Source organism: Convolutriloba macropyga, chromosome 1 (assembly GCF_964194025.1).
Source record: "Convolutriloba macropyga chromosome 1, txConMacr16.3, whole genome shotgun sequence".
Classification (NCBI taxonomy): Eukaryota; Metazoa; Xenacoelomorpha; order Acoela; family Convolutidae; genus Convolutriloba; species Convolutriloba macropyga.
The window spans coordinates 25,308,615-25,333,100 of NC_134468.1; the positions used below are offsets into that span (position 1 = coordinate 25,308,615).

General features: G+C 35.8%; 1 protein-coding gene across 5 annotated transcripts in view; it reads right to left on the bottom strand.

The window, feature by feature from the left end:
- Positions 1–24,486, bottom strand: part of LOC142337094 (protein CLEC16A-like) — a 107,628-nt gene that overhangs the window by 8,463 nt on the left and 74,679 nt on the right. For all 5 annotated transcript variants that reach the window (XM_075386202.1, XM_075386175.1, XM_075386211.1 and 2 more), the window contains 2 exons: positions 21,306–21,540; positions 13,232–13,720 (listed from right to left, as the gene is read on the bottom strand). In XM_075386202.1, coding sequence (XP_075242317.1) covers positions 13,232–13,720; positions 21,306–21,540 — 724 coding nt within the window. The remainder of the gene's footprint in view (positions 1–13,231; positions 13,721–21,305; positions 21,541–24,486) is intronic.

Here is a 24,486-nt window from a genome sequence, read left to right on the forward strand (position 1 = left end):
CTTACTATTGAAACTTAAGGCAGGTTTTCTGACTCTCGAGGCTCATAAAATCCTCAATAATGAATATAAATGTCCAAAAAATTGAAAAGAATTGCAAGTTTTGTTAAAAAATTGCTAAAATTCATGAAGATAAAATCTTGAAAGACATTCCATTTTGAAATACAGTACGTCTAGACACTAAACAGTAACCTATTGTCAAAATCTAGAGGAGGTTCTTTGGCTCTTAGGGCTGAAAAACGTAAAAAAAACGACAAAAATTTTCAAAAAGCTTGATAAAGCCAGTTTTACCAAAAAATGGCTAAAATTTGTGATAGTAAAAAGTTGAAATTATTGCATGGCCAAAAAAGTTTGTCAGTTTCTTATTACCAAACCCCGAAAAGAGGTTTTCTGGTCCCTGGGTCTGGAATGACCTGAATAAGGAAAAATTGTCACTATGAAAATTGCATGTTTTTTTTTTAAAAAAAAGCTAAAATTCGTGATATTTAAAAGTTTAAACCCTTCCATAATCACTAAAAACTATGCAGTAACCTGCTATTAAACCCTAGAGAAGCTTCATTGACACTAGTGCTGATAAAACTCAATAATATCAAAAATTTTCAAAAAGCTTGAAAAAAATTGTTCAAATTAGTATAAAGTTGAGTGTTTTTAGCGAGCGGTTGTTCATCAGTAGCTAGACACCGGGGAGGGGAGATGGATGGCAACTAGCGGGTGCGGGGTAACAGCGCGGGGAGGGGGGGGGTGGGAGCAAAAGAAGGTAAGTCTCCAAAACAATTTGAGCTGAAACAGAGCTGAAAGGCTCTGAGAACACTTAATGCCCGCTGCGCGCTACCTGTTTATCCCGTTTTTGAGGACGAAAAGTAAAATGGTTCACACGAAAAAAAAGTTAAAGCAAAAATTGCATAACAAAAGACCGACAGGACTAAAATAATTGCTACATACTTAGTTTAAGAGCAATTAATAACAGCTAACTTCAAACAAGGGCAAATACGACGAAAAACTAAAATTTTCTGAAAGCAAGTGATGTCAAAGTAGTGAAAACCTTTTGACATGAAAAAATCTTTCAAATTGATTAAAATGGGACTATTAAGAGACTCAGTTTGAGATGTCCACAATAAAACTAAGTGAGAAAAAAAATATGAAAATAAAAAATTGCTAATATCTTTCAAAAACAGTTAGTGTCAAAGTAATAGCAATGTTAATTACAACCCGAATCAGTACATTATAATAACAAATACTCCTTGAAACCGATCATTGATAAGACTATATTAACAAAACAAAGCAACAATAAAAACAGACAAAAGCGAAGGAAATCACATTTCAATAAAGTCTTTGAAAACCATTAGTTTCCTTTGGAGGTGTATAAAAGACTGCAACTATGCATTAATAGAACGCACGTATTACCTTTAAAAAAACATTCGCACAGAAAACAAATAGACAGAACAGCGAAAACTTGAGACAAATTACCGCACGTGAAAAAACGAAGTCGCTCTCAAAAACTGAAAATCTGCTTTAAACACCATTTTCTCACTTCACTTTAAAAAGCACTTTGAAAATTTCGCGCCCTAAAACCATTCGCTGTTTCCTCCTCTTGGTGGACCAGCAAGGCTAAAACCATACCCAGCAGATTGCCGGAAAATAGCCGCCGTTGATTCCAATAAGCATGATTGGGATTGAAAGAATAGAAGATATTGAAAAAAAAAATTTGTACAAAAACATTTTTTAAGTCCGATTTATTTTGCTGGCATATCGTAGTTGAACAAAACGTACTTCTGTTTCTTAGAGAGAGGCTACAGGGGCTACTATCAATACCAATAAGCATTAGAGATGGTAACTAAGACTTATAGGAACGACGTTCAAATAGCGGGCATCTAAAATTGGGCTTTATGGGTTTATCCCGTTTCTAATTCTGACTTCAATTTTTTATAGTGACTCTGTTCATTTTGAATTGCTTTGCTGAGCAACTGATGTTCACAATCACTTTTAGCAGAATGAGAGAAGAGAGAAACTAGCCTAGAGAAGTCAAAAAGATATCACGCAAAATGTTGAAAAAGCGGCAAAATGAGGTAAAGCGAAACATTTTTTTTTATTCGACGAAGTAAAAAAACATAGCAGGACAAGTCCTGACGTACAATTCAAAGAATTTTCATTGACTAAAAAAACAAACCTAAAACGGACTATGAATGGATTGGAAAAACCATTTAGAAAAAAAATCCAATCCAAAAAATTGAAAAAACAGTAAAAATCAAAGTGAAATTGCCGCATGTGAACAAAAAAACCACTAGCGAGAAATCGAATTTTTGTTCAAACACCGTTTTCTCACTCTACTTTAAATTTAGAGCGAAAAAATTTCACGCCGCAAAACCACTCGCTTTTTCGCTCCATTTCCTGTTTCGGCGTGACCAAAATCACTACTCCAATTTGACTTCAAAAATCATGAAAATGTGTGAACAGATCTTGAAAAAAAGACAGCGCCCCAATAGAATTCAAATTCTTTGAATTGTAAAAATAGGAGCGCTATAATAGCCGGCTGAGAAGATGAGGGCGGCTATTAATCATTAGTCTAATTTAGACTTCTCATTGATAAGAAAACACTTGAAGAGTGAAACAAGAAAAAAACTACAACTTTCAGTAAAGAATGGTTTTGAAAATACCCAACGTAAACAAAGAAAATTGTTCTCCCCGTAAATACTTTTTCCAAAACGACCTGAACAACGACTTTTTTCTCTGCTTTTGAATTCTGCTCAGCACCTTGACCTAAACATTGAGCCGACCAACTGCAGTGCTCTCTGGGTCTTGTAGCCGGCTTTTAGATGGGGTTGCTAAGGGATGATAGCATTCGGGGGAATGAACGAGGGGGCGAGGTGGATTAGGTGATGGGGGTGGGAGTGAGTGAGATGAATCGCATACATAGAGACTAGTAAGGCGTAAGTGTGTAGAGAGCTGCTCAGTCATTTAATGACCTCCGGGATACACCAATTTTATTGATAACATACCCGGCAGATTGCCGGAAAATAGCCGCTATTGATTCCCATAACACCGATTGGGATTGAAAGAACAGAAAAACTGATTGATGTCAGAAAAAATTTTTAAAATAGCCGTTTTGCAGTTGGATTCTAAAACTACACTTAATTCAGCTACTAAATTGAAAGCTAATAAGCTTAATACCAACGCCAGCTAGCAAAAACTCTAATGAGCTTTGATAACCTAATTCTCAATGACTTAATGACAGGGCTTTATCGGTTTATCCCGTCTCTTTTGACTTTGATCTTTTGACTTTGACAGTATTCGACACATTGCGTATTTGAATGCGTAAAAAAATTAAGATCCATTCAGTTGAAACAGTGAGTGAAGTAAGTCAGAAGTCAAACGTGAAAGTCGTGACTTGTGTAAAACGAAAAACACGATCAAAATGTAAAGCGAATTAGAAAAAAGGAGAGCGCCTAAATAATAGCCGTTGAGAGGCTGACGGCGGCTATTAAAAGTGCAAACTATTTTGAGTTAATTTCTTTTGACATACCGCTGCCGTAAGCAGAAAATACAGGGACTAGTATCAAAACCGATAAGCAGTAGAGATGATAACTAGGACTGATAAGAACAAACTTAAGTAGCGGGCATCTAAAATTGGGCTTTACGGTTTAATCACGTTTCTAATCGTGACACTTTATCCCGTTTCTAGTTTTTGATGCTGATTCTGTTCATAATAACTTTGCTGATCAACTGCATAATGAGCGAACAATGAAACCAGCCTCGAGAAGTCAACAAGATTTCACGCAGAACGTACGTCGAAAAAGCGGCAAATGAGGTAAAGCTAAACAAATTTTCGTTCGACGAAGTAAAAAAACATAGCAGGGCCTGTCCTGAATTGCAATCCAACGAATTGAAAAACTAATGACCTGAGGGCTGACGTTTTTACACCAATATCAAACTAAAAAGGTAAAAAAACCCATTGTGCGAACATACAATTCTGGAAACAATTAGAAAATTTTGTTTTCCAAGATCTAGTGTTTTGAGAACCAATAATAATAATAAATTGTTAAAAACTGACCCTACGCATCCCTAGAACGAGTACACAATAGAACAACCGAGTGGGAATCAATGGCAGAAAATATCAGAAAAGTTTTCAAAATCAGTGGACTCGAAGCAAAACACAACTACACTCCAGAATCCTTAATCACAGCATACCATAGAACTTTAGAAGTCGTGAAGTAGCCGATAGCAGTTCGAATGGCTGAAAAGTTCGCATGGCCGACAATAGCACTACAAATATAGACAAAATACAAATTAACTTAAACAATTCGAAAACAACATGTATCTCAGAAAAAGAGAAAGTTACCTATGAATTGACGCAAATATATTGCCCAAAATTGCGCCTTACTACAAAGCCATTGAGAGCTGTATTTCATAGAGTGAGCAAAAAAATTTTCGGAAAAAACAATGAAAAATGTTAGACTAAAATTAACTTTCATTTTTAAAAAGAAGTTTCTAAATCAAAACATAGCTGGCAGACTACCAGAAAATATCCGCAATGGCTTTGTAGATCTGCAGTCTTAAGAATATATTAAACCAATTTGATGTGATTGTAAAGTCATATGGTCGTAAGAAATATCTTGATGACAAGAAAAACCAAGAGAAGGCCGGCCAATTATAGCCTCAGCTATCACTTTGCAGCTATTAGAAATCAATTCATGTGAATTCAAACACCTTATTAGATGTAACTTTTTGCTCATTGGCTACCAATGAAATCTGTTATAAATGAGACTAATTGCTAAGACAACAAGAACACAACCAATCTATGCACAAACTGAAAAACTGTCTAGAAAAAATCCACATTAACAGTCACCAGAAGCATTAGATACGCACTGAAGGAATTTTTTCTAAATAAAATCCTCAGTGGCAACCAAAGAGACCTGTCATGATTGGGAATAAGCGATAACACCGCAATACAAACACATTCAATACTCGAGAAGTCATTAATTTTTTTTTTTGAAAACGAACAGCGTATAATTCACAGAAAGCAAAAACTATGACCTCAAATGATTAACTCGCTGGATTTACGCATTAGCAGCAATCTCGAGGACGTGCCATGAAAGAAACTAAGGGATGAGACAACAAAGTAACATTAAAAACTCGCGAAACTAAAATGAAATTATACCGAAAACAATTGGTGTCAAAATCAAGAAATCAATAGGTTCATCAATGAATTTGATCTCTATTAAGAACCAACGAGACCTTTCCCTAAGGCGATTAAATAGCAAAACTAGAAGTTCAACGATTACACGAAAAACGTACTAAAACCATTAAAGTTTTTGAGAAAAAATAGTGTCAAAGACATGAAAATCACTAGCTACGGAATCACACAATTAATTAGGCTCATTTGTCTATATAGCAACTAAGACCTGGCATTAATGATACTTAGTGGTAGGGAACGAAGAAAATTTAAAAAAGGAGGCAAAATTCGAAAAATACCCGGAAGATTGCCGGAAAATAGCCGCCGTTGATTCCAATAAGCATGATTGGGATTGAAAGAATAGATATTGAAAAAAAAAGATTTGTACAAAAACAGTTTTTAAGTCCGATTTAATTTGATGGCATTTCGTAGTTGAACATACTTCTGTTTCTTAAAGAGAGGCTACAGCGGGTTACTATCAATACCAATAAGCATTAGAGAGAGTTAACTAATACTTATAGGAACGACGTTCAAATAGCGGGCATCGAAAATTAGGCTTTATGGGTTTATCCCGTTTTTATTTCTGACTTCAATTTTTATACTGACTCTGTTCATTTTGAATTGCTTTGCTGAGCAACTGATGTTCACAATCACTTTTAGCAGAATGAGAGAAGAGAGAAACTAGCCTAGAGAAGTCAAAAAGATATCACGCAAAATGTTGAAAAAGCGGCAAAATGAGGTAAAGCGAAACATTTTTTTGTAAAAAAACATAACAGGACAAGTCCTGAAAAACAATTCAAAGAATTGAATGAAAAACTCAGAAGGACTCTACCAGACCAGCAGATCAATTGAACAATGCCAGCCAAAGCACAAACAAAATCATATTGAAAAATTGAGAAACTAAAACAATCAAACAAACTAAACAAAAATATACTCATTGCTAAAACTCTTTAAAGCTTTAAACCTACGGCAAAATTTTTTCATTTTAAAAATAACTTCTTCAAATATATGTTTTAAACCAATTTTTGTTTCTGAAATTGGTCCAGTATTATATCTGCAAGACCTGAAAAAAATTCATTGGTCCTTGAACATTGTTTAACTCGAAAACGACCACAAAAAAAATTAAGAAATCAATTGCAAATCATAATGAAATGTTGCTATCGTGATATGAAAATCTTCATAATCAATTCTGTGTCTCTAGAGGCTATCCAGTAACCCAATTCCAAGCCTTAAAAAGATCATTGACTCAAAGATCGATAGGCAGTAGTTTTTAGAAAAGTTTCAATTTTCAAAAAAATTCGTTCTATTAATTTGTTGAAATCCATTCAATTGCCCCCTAGCAACTATTTAATAACATACTGTCAAACCCTGTATGGGTTAACCTGGCTATTGAGGCAAGAAAAACTACATAAAAAACAAATGTTTCGAAACAACTTGAAAAAAATTGCAAAATTTATCAAAAAACTTCTAAGAGCCAAAAAGTAAAATTCATTGAAAAACACAACCATGCAGTAACTTTTTCTCAAAACGTGGAATAGCATTTCTCGCACTTGAGAACGAGAAATATCAACAACTGAGAAATTTAGGAAATTTAAGAAATTGAAGATTTTATCAAAAAAATGCTAAATTTCGAGATATTAAAATGTTAAAAACCAATCCATTGTTACTAGAAAAAATGCAGTGCCCTATTATCAAAGCTTAGAGGAGATTGCTTGGTCACTGAAGCTGGAAAAACTCAACTGACGAAAATTTTCAAAAAAAATTATAAAAAAATGCGAGATTTGTAAAAATTTGTGATATTCAAGTTGAAACGTATTACATGGCCACTTAAAACTTGTCAGTAACATATTATCTGACCTCTAATGAAGTTTTCTGCTCCCTGGGATTCAAACAACTTGAATTATGAGAATAAATGACAAAAAACATGAAAAAATGCAAATTTTGTCAAAAAATGTTAAAATTCGTGATAGCGAAAATTTGAAAACCATTCCATTACCACGAGAAAATATGCAGTAGTCTATTATCAGAACCTTGAGGAGGGCTAGATCTGGACACCTCTTGACACCTGGGGCTAAAAAAACTGGAAAGAACTGAAAAAAATCACAAAAACTTTCAAAAAATTGAAAAAAAAAATGCAAAAATTAGTATCATTTTGCGTGTTTGTGTTTGTAGAACCAAAACATATAGCTCATAAAAAAGTCTTAACAAGCAATCGCGTCTCGCAAAAGGCCTGCATGAACTTTTAAAAACTTCAACCTAATACTAATCAAACAAAGAACTCAAAAAGATCACAAAAAACATGAAAAATTGCAACATTTTGAGCTCAAAAACTCCTAAAATTGACCTTTTAACCTTAAATTAAGGCCATCCCAGCAGCTGCACCACTATAAGCACTTGAAGGACTAATAAATCCCACTTTAGGCCTCTAATGAAACCTAATGCCCGCTGGGCTTTACCTGTTTATCCCGTTTTGAAAGATCAAAGTCATTGAAAAATGTGTGAACACATCTTAAAAAAACCACAGCGCACCAATACAACTTTTGAATTGTAAAAATAGGAGCGCTATAATAGCCAGCTGAGAAGATGATGGCGGCTATTAATAACCAACTATATCTGACTACTAGTGTCAGTCATTAACAGCTATAGCTGCTCATTGATGAGTTCAAGCAAATAGGCTCAACTGGAACAGATATGTATTGTACCATTTTTATAGCACTCAAGAAAAAAAACGCCGAAAACAGAAGTCAAATTGACGCACGTACAAAAATGATAAAAACTGAAAAAATGTCGCAACACCAACTTCTCACTCGACTTGATTAGCTTGAAAAAAAATCAGCCTCAGACCTACTCGATTTTTGCTACCTCTAACACCTCAGCGTGACTAGAAACACCACTCTTATTTGACTTCAAATTGACGAAAAAAGTGTGAATTATCTTTAAAAAGTCGGCAAATTGCCGGAAATGGTTGTCCTTGACGCGCTTGACAAAAATCGGGATCGAAACAGTAAAAAAAGAGCTAAAAATTATCACAGTTTTTCAAAGTGCCGAAAAGTGTTCTAATTTGGTCTGCAGTTTCAGTTAGATTCTAAAGCAATACTTAATGCAGCCTTTGAACTGAAAGCTTTTAAGCCTAATACTAATGTCAGCTAGCAATGGCTCTAATGAACCTCCATAACCTAAGGCATTATGACTTAATGACCCGGCTTTATCGGTTTATGATGTTTCTTCTGATTTTCACATTGACCGTAATCAACACATTGCTTAATTCAATGAGCGAAAGAACTCAACATACATGCAGTTAAAATTTATTGAATTACATCCATTAGAAACTTGGTGATTTAGGTCACGAGTCAAACATGAAAATCGTTACTTATGTAAAATAAAGAACGTGATCAAAAGGTAATGCAGAAAGTTCAAAAAAACAAGCCGAACAAGTCCTGACACAATCCAAAGAATTTTTATTTAATAAACAAACATAACCGACGAACGTCGGGCGAATTGCTCTCAAACGACCGGCGAGCTTTGGCTTTGTCAGTAGGTATATACGGTTGAGTGAGGCTAGCTTTAGCTTGATTCGCCTCTGCAACTTTTTAGTTTTCTAGCCTTGTTAGTAAAAAAATCAAATTAAAAACTAGTATTTTGAAAATTTGCAAATTGCAAAATTTCAAAAAGTTTCCAGATTTCTTAGTGAAAATGTTCAAAACTATTTTTTGTCTTTGGAGTTATGTCAGGTAAACCATCTGCAAGACTTGAAAAACATTTTTGGTCAGTAATGATCGCTAAACTCAGAAAAAGACAAGAATATTCAAAAATTTTGAAAACAACCTCAAATTTTAACAAAATCTTGCCAAAATTCAAGATATTAAAAACTTCAAAACCATTTCACTGTCGCAAGAGACTATCCAGTATCCCTATTTCAAGCTTCAAAATGCTTAAGCTTGAGTCATTTAAATATTGATAACCATTTCATTAACTCTAGAAACTATGCAGATTATTATCAAACCTCGGAGGTCCCTAGGACCCTGGAATCGGAAAAATGATTAAATCAAAGATTCAAAAAATTACAAATATTTTTCAAATTTGCTGATATTTAAATCTCGAAAAACATTCCATTACATCTAGAAGCTATGCAGTAAGCTATAATGAAGCACTAGAGGAAGTTATGTGGCTCTTGAGGCTGGAGAAACCTAACAAACAAAATTTCAATAAACTTGAAAATTGCAAGATGCATAAAAAAAATGTTAAAATTTGTGAAAAACTAAAGTTGAAAACTAATCCATGGCGTACAACCTATTGTCAAACCCCAGAGGAGGTTCATCGGCTCATGACTTAATGACCCGGCTTTATCGGTTTATGATGTTTCTTCTGATTTTCACATTGACCGTAATCAACACATTGCTTAATTCAATGAGCGAAAGAACTCAACATAAATGCAGTTAAAATTTATTGAATTACATCCATTAGAAACTTGGTGATTTAGGTCACGAGTCAAACATGAAAATCGTTACTTATGTAAAACAAAGAACGTGATCAAAAGGTAATGCAGAAAGTTCAAAAAAACAAGCCGAACAAGTCCTGACACAATCCAAAGAATTTTTATTTAATAAACAAACATAACCGACGAACGTCGGGCGAATTGCTCTCAAACGACCGGCGAGCTTTGGCTTTGTCAGTAGGTATATACGGTTGAGTGAGGCTAGCTTTAGCTTGATTCGCCTCTGCAGCTTTTTAGTTTTCTAGCCTTGTTAGTAAAAAAATCAAATTAAAAACTAGTATTTTGAAAATTTGCAAATTGCAAAATTTCAAAAAGTTTCCAGATTTCCTAGTGAAAATGTTCAAAACTATTTTTTGTCTTTGGAGTTATGTCAGGTAAACCATCTGCAAGACTTGAAAAACATTTTTGGTCAGTAATGATCGCTAAACTCAGAAAAAGACAAGAATATTCAAAAATTTTGAAAACAACCTCAAATTTTAACAAAATCTTGCCAAAATTCAAGATATTAAAAACTTCAAAACCATTTCACTGTCGCAAGAGACTATCCAGTATCCCTATTTCAAGCTTCAAAATGCTTAAGCTTGAGTCATTTAAATATTGATAACCATTTCATTAACTCTAGAAACTATGCAGATTATTATCAAACCTCGGAGGTCCCTAGGACCCTGGAATCGGAAAAATGATTAAATCAAAGATTCAAAAAATTACAAATATTTTTCAAATTTGCTGATATTTAAATCTCGAAAAACATTCCATTACATCTAGAAGCTATGCAGTAAGCTATAATGAAGCACTAGAGGAAGTTATGTGGCTCTTGAGGCTGGAGAAACCTAACAAACAAAATTTCAATAAACTTGAAAATTGCAAGATGCATAAAAAAAATGTTAAAATTTGTGAAAAACTAAAGTTGAAAACTAATCCATGGCGTACAACCTATTGTCAAACCCCAGAGGAGGTTCATCGGCTCATGACTTAATGACCCGGCTTTATCGGTTTATGATGTTTCTTCTGATTTTCACATTGACCGTAATCAACACATTGCTTAATTCAATGAGCGAAAGAACTCAACATAAATGCAGTTAAAATTTATTGAATTACATCCATTAGAAACTTGGTGATTTAGGTCACGAGTCAAACATGAAAATCGTTACTTATGTAAAACAAAGAACGTGATCAAAAGGTAATGCAGAAAGTTCAAAAAAACAAGCCGAACAAGTCCTGACACAATCCAAAGAATTTTTATTTAATAAACAAACATAACCGACGAACGTCGGGCGAATTGCTCTCAAACGACCGGCGAGCTTTGGCTTTGTCAGTAGGTATATACGGTTGAGTGAGGCTAGCTTTAGCTTGATTCGCCTCTGCAGCTTTTTAGTTTTCTAGCCTTGATAGTAAAAAAATCAAATTAAAAACTAGTATTTTGAAAATTTGCAAATTGCAAAATTTCAAAAAGTTTCCAGATTTCCTAGTGAAAATGTTCAAAACTATTTTTTGTCTTTGGAGTTATGTCAGGTAAACCATCTGCAAGACTTGAAAAACATTTTTGGTCAGTAATGATCGCTAAACTCAAAAAAGACAAGAATATTCAAAAATTTTGAAAACAACCTCAAATTTTAACAAAATCTTGCCAAAATTCAAGATATTAAAAACTTCAAAACCATTTCACTGTCGCAAGAGACTATCCAGTATCCCTATTTCAAGCTTCAAAATGCTAAAGCTTGAGTCATTTAAATATTGATAACCATTTCATTAACTCTAGAAACTATGCAGATTATTATCAAACCTCGGAGGTCCCTAGGACCCTGGAATCGGAAAAATGATTAAATCAAAGATTCAAAAAATTACAAATATTTTTCAAATTTGCTGATATTTAAATCTCGAAAAACATTCCATTACATCTAGAAGCTATGCAGTAAGCTACAATGAAGCACTAGAGGAAGTTATGTGGCTCTTGAGGCTGGAGAAACCTAACAAACAAAATTTCAATAAACTTGAAAATTGCAAGATGCATAAAAAAAATGTTAAAATTTGTGAAAAACTAAAGTTGAAAACTAATCCATGGCGTACAACCTATTGTCAAACCCCAGAGGAGGTTCATCGGCTCTTGAGGCTGAAGAAACCTAACAACCGACAAGAAAAATTTCTCGAAATTTGTCATAGTAAAAAAGTGAAAATATTTCATGGCAAAAAAAAATTTTCAGTAACTTATTATCGAACCCCTAAGGAGGTTTTCTGGACCCTGCGCCTGGAAAGACCTGGATAAGGAAAAATAGATGTCGAAATAAAAATAAATTGCACGTTTTGTAAAAAAAAAAGCAAAAGTTCGTCATGTTAAAAGTTTGAGAAACCATTCCGTAGTCACTAGAGACTATGCAGTAACCTTTTATTAAACCCTAGAGGGGCATCCTTGAAAATAGGGTTGATAAAACTCAAAAAAATTATCAAAAATTTTCAAAAAGCTTGAAAAAATTACTCAAATTAGTATAAATTTGCGCGTTTTTAGCGGTTTTTCGTCAGTAGCTAGACACCGGGGGTGGGTGCACCGGGTGGCTGATGGGGGGTGGGCAACAGTGGGGTGGGGGTTTAACAGTTGAGGTGTCTTCAACCTCTAAGAACCGCCCTCACACCATAATAAGTATAAGTCTCAGAAACAGCTTGAGCTGAATGGCTCTAAGAGCACTTAATGCCTGCTGGGCGCCAACTGTTTATCCCGTTTTTGAGGTTGCAAGTCAGAAGTGTCAGACAAAAAATTGGTCAAGCGAAAAATCGCATTAAAAAGACCGACAGGACTAATATAATTGCTACAAACTTCGTTTGCGAGCAATTAAAAAACAAGACCTAAAGGGGCTATGAACAGATTGGGAAAATCAGTTAGAAAAAAAACTCAGATGACAAAATCGAAGTAACAGTAGAAATCAATGTCAAGATGCCGCATGTGAACAAAACACAAGCGAGAAAGTGAATTTTTGTTCAAAGAACATTTTCTCACTCTAGTTTAAAATTAGAGCAAAAAAATTTTACGCCGCAAAACCAAGTTTTTTTGGATTGACTCCCTGTTTCGGCGTGACAAAACTCAACACTTCAATTTGACTTACAAAATTATGGTAATTTGTCAACAGATCTTAAGAGAGCGCCATAACAGGAGAGCTCCTAAATAAATACCGTTGAGAGGCTGACGGCGCTATTAATAAGACAGGACACCATTCAATCCAAATACTTTGGATTGTAGAAAAATTTGGAGCGCAGAAAACGTCTGCTGAGAAGATGAGCGCGGCTATTAAAAAGATCACAGGACAAATATAAATGCTACGAACTTCGTTTGAGAGCAGTTATGACCATCATAATTCTGCTTCGAGTAGCAAAAAAGACAGCACCAACAAAATCCAAATTCTTTACATTTAAAAAAATGTGAGCGCAATAGTAGCAGGTTGAGTAGATGTCCAAAAAGTTTTAAGCCCCTTACACTTGCAGAATTGATTGGATATTTGTCGGAAAGTTTGTCTGAGGTTTCGATGTAATATTTTTTATTAACAGCGTATTTTTTTCGGAATTTGGCGATTAAAACTCACCAGCTCGGCAGGTAAATTTGAGAAACTGCTTGACTTTCTCCGTTCCTCACATTCCTCAAACGTCAGTGTCTCTGCCCGACCACGTCTCGGCTCCAGCTCATTATCTGCGGCAGCTTTCGCTGCCAGTGAAAGTAATGTCAATTTTCCACCTTCCGTTGCTCCATCTTTACTCCCTGGTGCCTTACTTAAGGATTGAGACTCATGAATTTCTGAAGAATTGTTGGGTGACGTCAACCATTGGTGTGGAAACGTCGACCTCCCATCAAATACTGCAATATCTTCCTGTAGTTGGCCGGAAACTTCATCACCTACAAAGTCACCAGTATAATTTGAAGTTCCCGTGTAATGAGCAGTCTGCGCGGTTAGATTAGACAAGGGTAGAAGGTGGTCATTTGATGGACTATTAGGGGTAGTTCTGGCAGCAGCTGGATTAGCAGTGGTGTCTCCTCCAAGGTTCACAAAGCTCGAATGCACCGACGATACTCTTGCCTGAAACAACTCATCGGTTTTAAATTTGAGAACCAATCATTATAAACATACCCGGCTGATTGACGGAAAATAGTCGCCAGAATCCTATTGTCGGTTAAAGGGAACGCAGAGACAAATCTTGTAATCAAATAATTAAATTAGAATTAATGGTTGACAACAGTGGCGATTAGCACAAAATTCAACCCTTATTTGTTACCCCAAAATACCGCACCTTTACATTCATGTTGATCACCTTTAATCTACTACTTACTTGACTTCTCACGACATCCGATTCGAGCATTTTACTCTGATAATTCATATTTTTAAAAGATCAAGGGTGAATAGATCACACATAACAATATGAAAAGTTGAGGACAAAGTTGGTATAAAAAGCACGTGTTAGCTTCTTGTTACATTTACTCATTTCAAAAATAACCAAGATGTAAATCAGCACGTGGATTGAGGTACGTATAACTTTTCATACTTTAAACAATTAACATACTTTCAATACTCCTCCTATCATGTTAAGTGTTTGTTCCGAGAAAGACAGCACGAAAAAGGATTACTTTGGTCCTCCCCAAAGCTTTTTTAAGTGTGTCTACCGTCATGCGATCAGTAAGCAAGTAGTTTAGCTCTAATAGCCGACTTTCGACTAAATTCCGGACGAAGTGCACTTTTAATGCAAAGTGCTTTGTCTTTCCGTGATTCATAAAATTCATACTAAGAGCAATGCAAGCTTGTTTACAAAGACGTTTAATGGCTCCTGGAGTTCTAAATCTATTTCTGGTAATAGGTTTTCTAAAAGTATGGCTTCTTTATTTGCCTTGACAGCATCGTTAAGCTCATCTCCAGCTGTTGAAATAGATAAACACTTTTGTAACTTACTCGTCATCTGATTGCATCTGAACTAGTGTTAAGTTTGAAACAATAACCACTTGCACTTTTTCTATTGTCTATGTTGCCTGCCCAATCTGAGTCTGAAAACCCTGTCAACTGCAGTTTCTCACTTTTTCTAAAAATTATCTCTGACGTTGTCCCTTTTAGGCTAACATCTAATTGGGGCTAACAGTTTCAGGCTATCATCTAATTGTGATTACAAGGTCTTCGATTCGCTCATGTTAAACTTTTCTATCAAATTTCCTACATAAGCTTCTTGGCTTAGCATCATTTCGTTTTCTGTTTAGTCAATTTCTAGAACCAACTCACGAACTAACTACGATCTGCGTAATTACTAATTAGGAATTGCTCACTAACTTTGTTTTTATATTTTTCACTAAAGCCTTTCTGCAATTATAAAATCACTATATCATCCACCCAAAGACACCATTCCCTCTATACCATTTTCACAATTCTTAATAAAATTGCACTAATCTTGAATAGCCGCAAAGCCTATTTGGTCAAGGAAAGTTCTGATTGTTAGGTAATAATTTCTAACTGACCGTTTCAATCCATATAAAAGTTTCCTCAGCTTACAAATTATTGTATTTCCTTGCTTGTCAAATTTTTTGAAGCCTTCGGGGATGTTTCATGAAGATTTCTTCTTCACTGCCAGCGTTTAAGTGTGCTATTTGGATATCCATATGTTTCAGCTCGGTGTCTCTGCATACTGCACAGCTTATGAGTACTCTAATTGTTGAGAGGCGTTGTTGGTAATTATGTTTCGTTGTAATACCGACCTAGAAATTGGCTGTACCCTTTTTGCCACGAATTTTGCCTTAAATCTTGTTATCTCCACGCTAGGACCAAACTTAAGCGCGAAGTGCTAGCCGCTACCAATGGGTTTATTTCCTTTGTTCTCTACCAGTTCCCACACTTTATTTTCAACAAATAAGTTGTATTCCAAATGCATTGCGTCAAACCAATTCTTATCCCTGATGGCTTCATCAATGGACTTAGGTAATAATGCTTTATTCACAATTCCCCTAGGAAGAAAGGCTACGGGGTTTAATTATTCTCCATCTGCGGGCTGCTTGTTGACTATCCCTTCTTTCGTTTCTCCGACTTCAAAAAACATTTCTTTATCGCTGGCTGAAGGTAACATTCCGAGATTCCTTTCCGACATTTTTAAATTCAAAGATTCCTTTGTTAATTGGAATACCTACGAGATAAGTCTTACTATTGTCTGAAGATCCCGAAAATATTATTTTTGAGAAGTTCTATCAATCTTGCCCCAGAAACTTGTTTCAACATGAGCAACAGACGAACAACCAAACAATTTGATACACTGTTCAAGTTTAAGTTTCTTCCTGTACATTGCTCGAAAATATCTCTGCTGAATACCTGAATGGAAACAGAAGTTTTTACTCTTACTTTACAAATTGAATGCATTTGGTCAATACGCTTTTTCTAGTCCTGACTGTTCTAAATGTCATCTAGCCATTGGCGTTATTGTTCGCCAATTCCTCTCAACCTAGCCGTTTTTTTGTGGTGTATACTGTGCCAGGAATTCTAATCTAACACTTTTTCGTCTTCTAATACCTTTCCTTCCTCAACCCTTGAACTCAACCACGAATCCTATTGCATACCTGAGTCCATCAAGGGCTTCAGGGTGAATGCGACATAATATGTCGGTATGGACAATTTATAGGAATTCACCTGCTCTTGTTCCTGAGTTTTTTTGGTACTGGACGTTTCTTTGATTTATTTAGCTGACATGTTTCACAGTTTGTTAAATCGTGCTCGCTTAGGTTTAGTCCTCCTGCGTGATCTTTTAGTTCGTAAATGTCCTCAACCTTGATATGGCCCAAGCGTTTATGCCGAAAAATAAAGTTATCTCTACTAGCAAAGTTCAACTGCCCTGAGGTTTCTATGTTGTCAATGTTGTTCCAGAAAAACAAATTATCTCTTTCCTCAAAAGGGAAAATTGTTCCGTTTCATGTTCTTATTTCTTAAGTTTTACCAAAAACAACCTCATTACCTGTTGCTCTAAGTTCTGGCACTGATACAAGATTCATTGTATTGTTTGGCACAAGCAAGGCATTAATTAAATCTTATTTTTCGCTCTGAACCATTGGAATCAAAATTTCTGATTTCAATTGTTCCTTTCCCACTAAATAAACTATTAATGCTCTTTGCATTAGTGATGGTGCCAAAAACTCCTGGTCTATGCCTATGAAAACACTTTGTGTTCAATCATATGACTGGTTGCACTTGAACCAAAAACTAACTCATTTGCAAATTTATTTCCGAAGCTTGCAAGGAAAACTATTCTAAAGACTGCTCCTCAACTAAATATTGAGAGCCCCTGTGATTGGTTCTCCAGTTCTGGCTTAGAAACTTTTTCTCAAGTTTTTGTTGCTTTCTACAGAATTAGGCTATATTTCCTTGATCACCCAATTTGAAACATTTCATTGGGGAATCTTTGGTTTCTTCATGAAAGGTTTCCGTTAGCCTTTTGCGATGTGTACGGTTTTCTGGAAAATGAAACATTTCTGCTCCTGACTGAAGAATACGCTCTCAGCTTTTTTTTGCAACTTCACTATCGGATTCATCGGATCTCGTTTAATTTCTTCCAGAGTTTTCGCGTCTTTGCTGTACTTAACGAGTGTTGCAAAAGTTTCATTCCTTCGGAGGAATGTATTGCATAATCTCCTCTGGTGGGATAATCTACTATGCTCTTACTTGAAGTCTTTTTAATGCTCGTTAATTCTGCTATCAAACTATGTAGCTTATGTCTCACGAAAATTTTGAAGCGTTCACACAGTATAAGCCAAATTCTAGTGCCATCACACTTATGTGGTCTCCAAAAAAACTGATAAATTTCCAATGCCTGTACAAAATGGTACCATAAAGTCCTCTTCTCTTCTAATTCTTCCCGTCCTGTTTATAGCTGGCCTGCGTTGTTCTTCCGAAGAATTATTTCCAACGGCTTGCGCATAATCTAAATAGGTGGTTTCTCCACAAAGAATTTTGCCAAGTTTTACCGAGTGCATAGGAGCCTCAAACTGTCCAGCAAAATACAAGGAATCTTACGCTCGCTGAATACTAATCTTGCTGTTTTTGAGATAGTTAAGACAGCCTTATTTTGCTTTATTTCAGTCTGGAAAACTTACTCTGAATCAAACTATCTCTTCAACACTAATTGTTACCTACTGAACTGAAGAGTTACGCTTTATTGTTTTCACTGTCCCAACTACTCTTTGGAAAAAACGGTCAGGCTGGGGGGAAAATCTTGTTCGGACTTGTTGTATATGGTATCAACGTTTGGGTAAACAAATATAACATGCGCAACAAGAGTTTGGTCAACTAAATTAATCCAGAAGTTGTGGTTCTGTTCCAGACTTGTAGTATCCTTGACAAAATCGAAAGCAGGACATTGACATTGAGCCGGGGTTTTTCTGCCTAACCGGGTACACGAGCTCTTGACTCCACAGATGAAGTCCCCAACTAGCTACAACAGCTGCTCCATCAACCCCCAACCACCTACAAAGCTTCCAACTTGTGCTCCTTCACGAGCTGCGAACTCTTCTAACTTGGCCACTTCTTGACTACAAGGTTTGCTTCTCCTTGTCCTCTCTGTCTTCCTCAGTGATTTCAGCGACCCTTTAATGTAGCAGAGGCACAGCAACAATGTTTTTATTTACGAGGGGGTTTGATTACACTACTTACAAAAAACATGGGCCCATGACTTTTCGGCTAATGGGAACGCAAAGACAAATCTTGTAATCGAATAATTAAATTAAGAATTAATGGCTGACAACATTGGCGATCAGCACAAAATTCAAGCCTTATTTTTAACCCAAATTTTAGCACTTTTACATTCATGTCGATCACCTTAAATTCAATACTTCCTTGACTTCTCATGACATCCGATCTGTACTAGCAATTTACACTGAAAAATTTATATCTTTGAAAGATCAAGGGTGAAAAAATCACACACAATATGAAAAATTGGGGACAAAGTTAAACAGCACGTGTAAGCTTCTTGTTACATTCACTCATTCCATCAATAACGAAGATGCATATCAGCACGTGGGTCGAGCTACGTAAAATTTTTCAAACTTTAAACAACTAACATTATACTTTCAATACCTATAACCCTGAATCGGATTGACATAGCAAAAATTGGTTCATGCACAAAAATAATTTTGAAGTGCGAAATATTTTGATTTCATTTCGCTGTTAGACATAGACCTGCGTCGTGTTGAGAGGACACGAGTCCTAGCATCAAAACTAATAAGCATTAGCGATGGTAACTAAGACTTATAAAAACAAAGTTGAGGTAGCGGGCATCCAAAATTGGGCCTTGTGTTTAGCCTTCCCGTTCTATTCTTGATTTTGTTTTCAAGAAGCCGTTGATTTTAGATTGCTTTACTGAGCAACTAGCAACACTTTGAGCAGAATGAGAGAAACAACCCCGGCAGATTGCCGGAAAATAGCCGCCATTGATTCCCATAACCAAGATTGGGACTGAAAGAAAAAACTAACGAAAAAGTAATTTTTAGACACAAGCAAATTTAAGTGCGAACAATTTTGATGGCATTTTTGAGCTGAACATACTCCCGTTTTTTAGTGAGACGGCACAGGGGCTAGTATCAATACCAATAAGCATTGCAGATGGCAACTAACAACAACGGTCGAGGAACGGGCATCAAAAATTGGGCTTTATGGGTTTATCCCGTTTCTGATTCTGATTTTTAATACTGATTTGTTTTTTGATACTGACTCTGTTCATTTTGAATCTGGCCATGAGATAAACTGAACAACGACAGACAAAAATATACAAACAGTCGCAAAAGTTGAGAATCACACTAACAATAATCAAACGGTTAAACATAAATATAAACATTGCTAGAACTCTTAAAAAATTTTACCCTGAAGACCAAATGTTATCAATTGTAATATACATACTAACCCACGCACAAGGCTTGAAAGAAGTTTATTGGCCACTAAATATTTAAGAACCTCGAGAAAAGTGACAAATGCATTTAAAAACTGCTATATCTATTGAAAGTTTATAAATTTAGCAATATTAATAATTTATATGTTCAAAACCATTTTTGTCAATCGAATCTGTCCAGTAACCCATCTGCAAGAACAGGGAAAGTTTTATTGCCCTTAAGGAGCGATAAACTCAAAAAAGGGCAAAAATTTTTTTAAAAAAAATTGAAAACAATTGCAACTTTTGAAATGTTGCTAAAATTCGTGATATTAACAAATCCATAACCCTTTTATTGTCTGCAGGTACTCTCCAGTGATCCATGATCTAGATTTAACTGGCCATAAAGATAGAAAAACTCAGAAGAAAAAAACGTGAGAAAAATTGGAAAAATGGCAAACTACGTAAACAATTGGAAAAAATTCGTCTATTCAGTTGTTAAAAGGCCCATGGGGTTCGAAAAACATGACAAAATTTTCAAAAACTCGCAAACTTTCAAAAACTTGAAAAAACTGCAAATTAGTAGCATTTTACGTACCAAAACATATAGCTCACGAAAAGGTCATGAGAAGAAATATCTTGCAGAAAACTCTTATCAACACTGACAAATAATAATTTGAGACTGCTCAAACAAAAAAAACTAAGAATGAAGTTTTAACCTTCAAATAAAGCCTTTCCAGCAGCTGCAGCACTTGAAGGACTACTAAAGCCATATGAGCTCCTCTATTGCAACCGATATTCCTCTAAACCGTAGCCAACCACTCAATGAATAAAAAGAGCGCGCTAATTAAATCTTTGTTCAATGACTGACCACCCTTTGATATACATAAAAAAACATGAGAAACGCTGAAAAGAAAACCGATTAAAGATCAAAAGCAAAACAATAATTGTTACAAAACTTCAAAAATGCTACCTCGCGATTGTTACTCCGGGCAAATTATGCTCAACTTCTCAGTGCACTAAGCAATTCCAGTCAGAGTAAGAGAAATTTATATATTTTTTACAGTAAAAATTGCGATGTATGAAACCTTGATCTGTCAATTCTTAACAGCAACACACGTAAAATAATTCTAAGTTAAACAGTGAACACAAAAAGTCATTGCCAAATGCTTAATTGGGAAGAAATAGGCAAAAAAAAGACGAAAATAGGCAAAAATTTGATTAAAATTACCCCATTTTTTAACAAACATAACTCAAAATTAAAATCTGTTCAATAAAAAATTAAATAAATCACTAAATCAACCAACAAAGGCCCCAAATGCCATCAAAAATGGAACAAGATTACAAAAACTAACAAAAAAGCTTCAAACAGGGCTAAATAGCAAAAACAGCTCAATATTGAGCCTAAAATTATATTTCTATCAGATGATCAGAAAGGCTCCCAAGCGCACTAGAGATAGCCTAGTTGATTGAAACAAAAACACCATTATCCGATATTATTCGATTGTCATACGGCTTAGGTAGAAAGGCTAGTTAGGGACAAGACAAGGATTATTTTCTTCGAGTAAAAGAGCTTCTCAGCAAGTTAGCAGTAAACGATGCCAGAGTACAAATAAAGACCTAAAAGCAGAACGGGGCCTCCCGGTTTCCCAAATTATACCGCTGCTCGTTTCAATTTTTAGAGATTTAGATTTCTAATTGCAGAGTTGCACGGAACTCATTGTCAGCTGTTAACACAATATTGGTTTGAAAATCTGACCAGCAGACATGCGAGTGAGTGAAACTAACCTCTTCGTGTTCTTCATTCCGGTTCTCATTGTGGTCTGTCTCCACACACTTGGAGGCCACCTGTACTCTTGTGGGCGACTCATTTACAATCGAAAGCTGGCTGCTTAGTTGGGATCGACCTGCATTGCTACCACCGCCTGCACTCTGCATTGACCCTGCTGTCTTGCTATTGGCTCCCGGCACATCAACACCAACTCCATGATTTGGCCTTGAACTGTGATGACCTTTGGATGCCCTGTTGGAGAATGTGATGTATGAGACAAAAGCACCGGTAACTTGCATTTGAACAACTTCATAACCCTCAAATTCCAAACAACTGAACAAAAATTGTTCATCATATGATCATATACTCAGATTTGCATGTGAATACAATCTTGAACTAGAGCTGGTCAACCAGAAACTACATCTGCAGTCATATGTTCATTTGCAGTCATATTTGCATTTTTGAAAACAGGATGAAAGTTTTGAGGCTAGGCTTTTGCCAAATTTTGTTGACCTTTTCAGTATTTTCTGCTTATTTACAAACTAAGCGCAAACATTTTTCAGCTGTCAATATAAAATTAAAGCTTGCTGATCAGAGAACTGTCCTTTTTGTACAGTGTAAACTGATGTCATGTAAACTCATACTTTAAAAAACAGATTTATAAACAAAAATCCAAACATAACCGACTAACGTCGGGCGAATTGCTCTCAAACGACCAGCGAGCGGTTGGCTTCGTCAGTACCTAGCCACTGTTTAGTTAGGTTAGCTTTGGCTTGATTGAAGGGGCCTGAGATAAGGGCAATAGACGACGACATAACGCCATATAACAGCCGCTGAAGTGCGGCATCAACAAAAGAGTTAAGGAGAGAGAGAGAGTGCGAGAATAAACGTGATGGAGAACAAGAAGTAAAGAAACGCCAGCCAACACAGAAAGAGCGAGAGAGCTAGGAATTTATTCCATGATGAGAATCGACTCTACAACTTCAGTTTTCTAGACTTGTTAGTAACTAAATCATACAGAAAAAAACTGAAAGTGCAAAATTCAAAAAAAAAGTTTCCACATTTCCCAGTAAAGAAAATGTTCCAAAACATTTTTTCTCTCTGGATATTTGTCATGTAACCCATCTGCAAGACTTGAAAAGCTTCGTCGGCCAGTAATGATCGTTTAACTCAGAAACGGACAAAAATATTCAAAAATTTTAAAAACAATCGCAAATTTTAAAAAATCTTGAAAATTCGTGATATTAAAATCTTCAGAACACCAATCCAAAAAAAAGCTAAAACTCGATTCATTAAAATAATGATAACTATTCCACTAACTCTAGAAACTAAGCAGCAGCTTATTATTAAACCTCGAAGGAGGTTTCTTGAATCTTGAGGCTGGAAAAACCTAAAAAAAATGACAATTTCAAAAAACATGACTATTGCCAAAAAATTTTCGAAAAAAATGCTAAAACTGTTATCAAACTCTAGAGGTTTCTTGGTTCTTGAGCCTAGATAAACCTACAAAAAATGATAAAAATTGTCGAAAAACTTGAAAAAATTGCAACTTTTATCAAACAAGTCAATAAAATTTGTGATATTAAAAAGTTGAAAACCATTCAATTGCCAATAAAAACTATGCAGCCACCTTTTATCAAACCTTCAGAAATGTTTTTTGAACACTGAGGCTGAAAAACCTTGAATAATGACAATAAGAGTTAAAAAACTTAAAAAATGTTATTTTTTTAAAAAAAAGCTAAAATTTGTGATGTTAAAATCTTGAAAAAAATTCCATTACCTCTAAAAAATATACAGTAAACTATTATCAAACTCTATATGAGGCACCTTGGCTCCTGAGACTGGATAAATCTAAAAACCGACAAAACATTCAAAAACCTTGAAAAAATTTGCAAGTTTTTTAAAAAAAATGCAAAAATTCGCGATGTTCAAAAGTTGAAACCATTCTATTACCACTAGAAACTGTGCAGTAACCATTTATCAAACCATAGAGTGGGTTCCTTTACATCTAGGGTTGATAAAACTCAAAAAATGACAAACAATTTCAAAAAATCTTAAAAATTGTGAAAATTTGTATAAATATAAATTTGCGTGTTTTTAGCGAGCGGTTGTTCGTCAATAGCTAGCCACGCGGAGGGGGGGGGGGGGGGGGGGGGGGTGGAGGTGTGCTGATGGGGGTGACATCAGTCGGGTGGGCGGGCAACAGCGCGGTGGGGGGGGGGCAATAGTGGGGGGTCAACAGTTGGGGGGGGGTCTTCAACCTCTTAAGAACCGCTCTTCACACCATAAGTATAAGTCTCCAAAACCGTTTGAGCTGAAACACAGCTGAAAAGCACTAAGAGCAGTTAATACCCGCTGGGCGCTATCTGTTTATCCCGTTTTTGAGGACGAAAAGTCAAAAGCGTCAGACGAAAAATCGGTCAAGCGAAAAATCGCATAAAAAAGACCGCCAGGACTAATATAATTGCTACAAACTTTGTTTGAGAGCAATTAAAAATAAACCATATCCGATTAGCGTCACGCGAATTGCTCTCAAACGACCGGCGAGCGTTTGGGTTCGTTAGTAGCTAGCTGTGGAACAGAGATGCTAGCATTGCGTGAGGTGAGCGGAGTGGCTTGGGGGGAGGGGGTTGGGACGATGGGAGGGAGTGAGGGGGCTGAGCGATGGGGGCACTCTTTTAAGATCAAGAACCACCCATCACACCATGAATTTATTTTGGTGAATTGCATGCTTAAGAGACTAGAAAGGCGTGATACTCTAAGAGAGCTGCTCAGCCACTTATTGCCCTTCGGGGTTACCTGTTTTTGAGACAAGTTAAAAGCTTCAGATCAAAAATCGGTATCACAAAAAGGCAGCAGGACTAATATAATTGCTACAAAATTCGTTTGAGAGCAATTAAATATAGCTGGCAGATAAAACTTAATAGTGCCTTAAAACAGCTGCGATTAATCTGTAGATCTTTAACCACAAAACACCTCTCAAATAGAACTCAAAAGCCAAAATCGGAGTCTATTAATTGGTGTGCTGTTTTAACTTAAACTTCTTTTTGTGAACGAGCTCTCATATAACTTCATAAAACCTTCAAGTAGAAAGCGATATCCCCCGTTGAACATAAGGACTACGTTTAAAGAAAGCAAATATCATTTTCAATTCAGGAATGTGACTTTGGAAGTGCGGTATGTCATGCGCGCGCATTC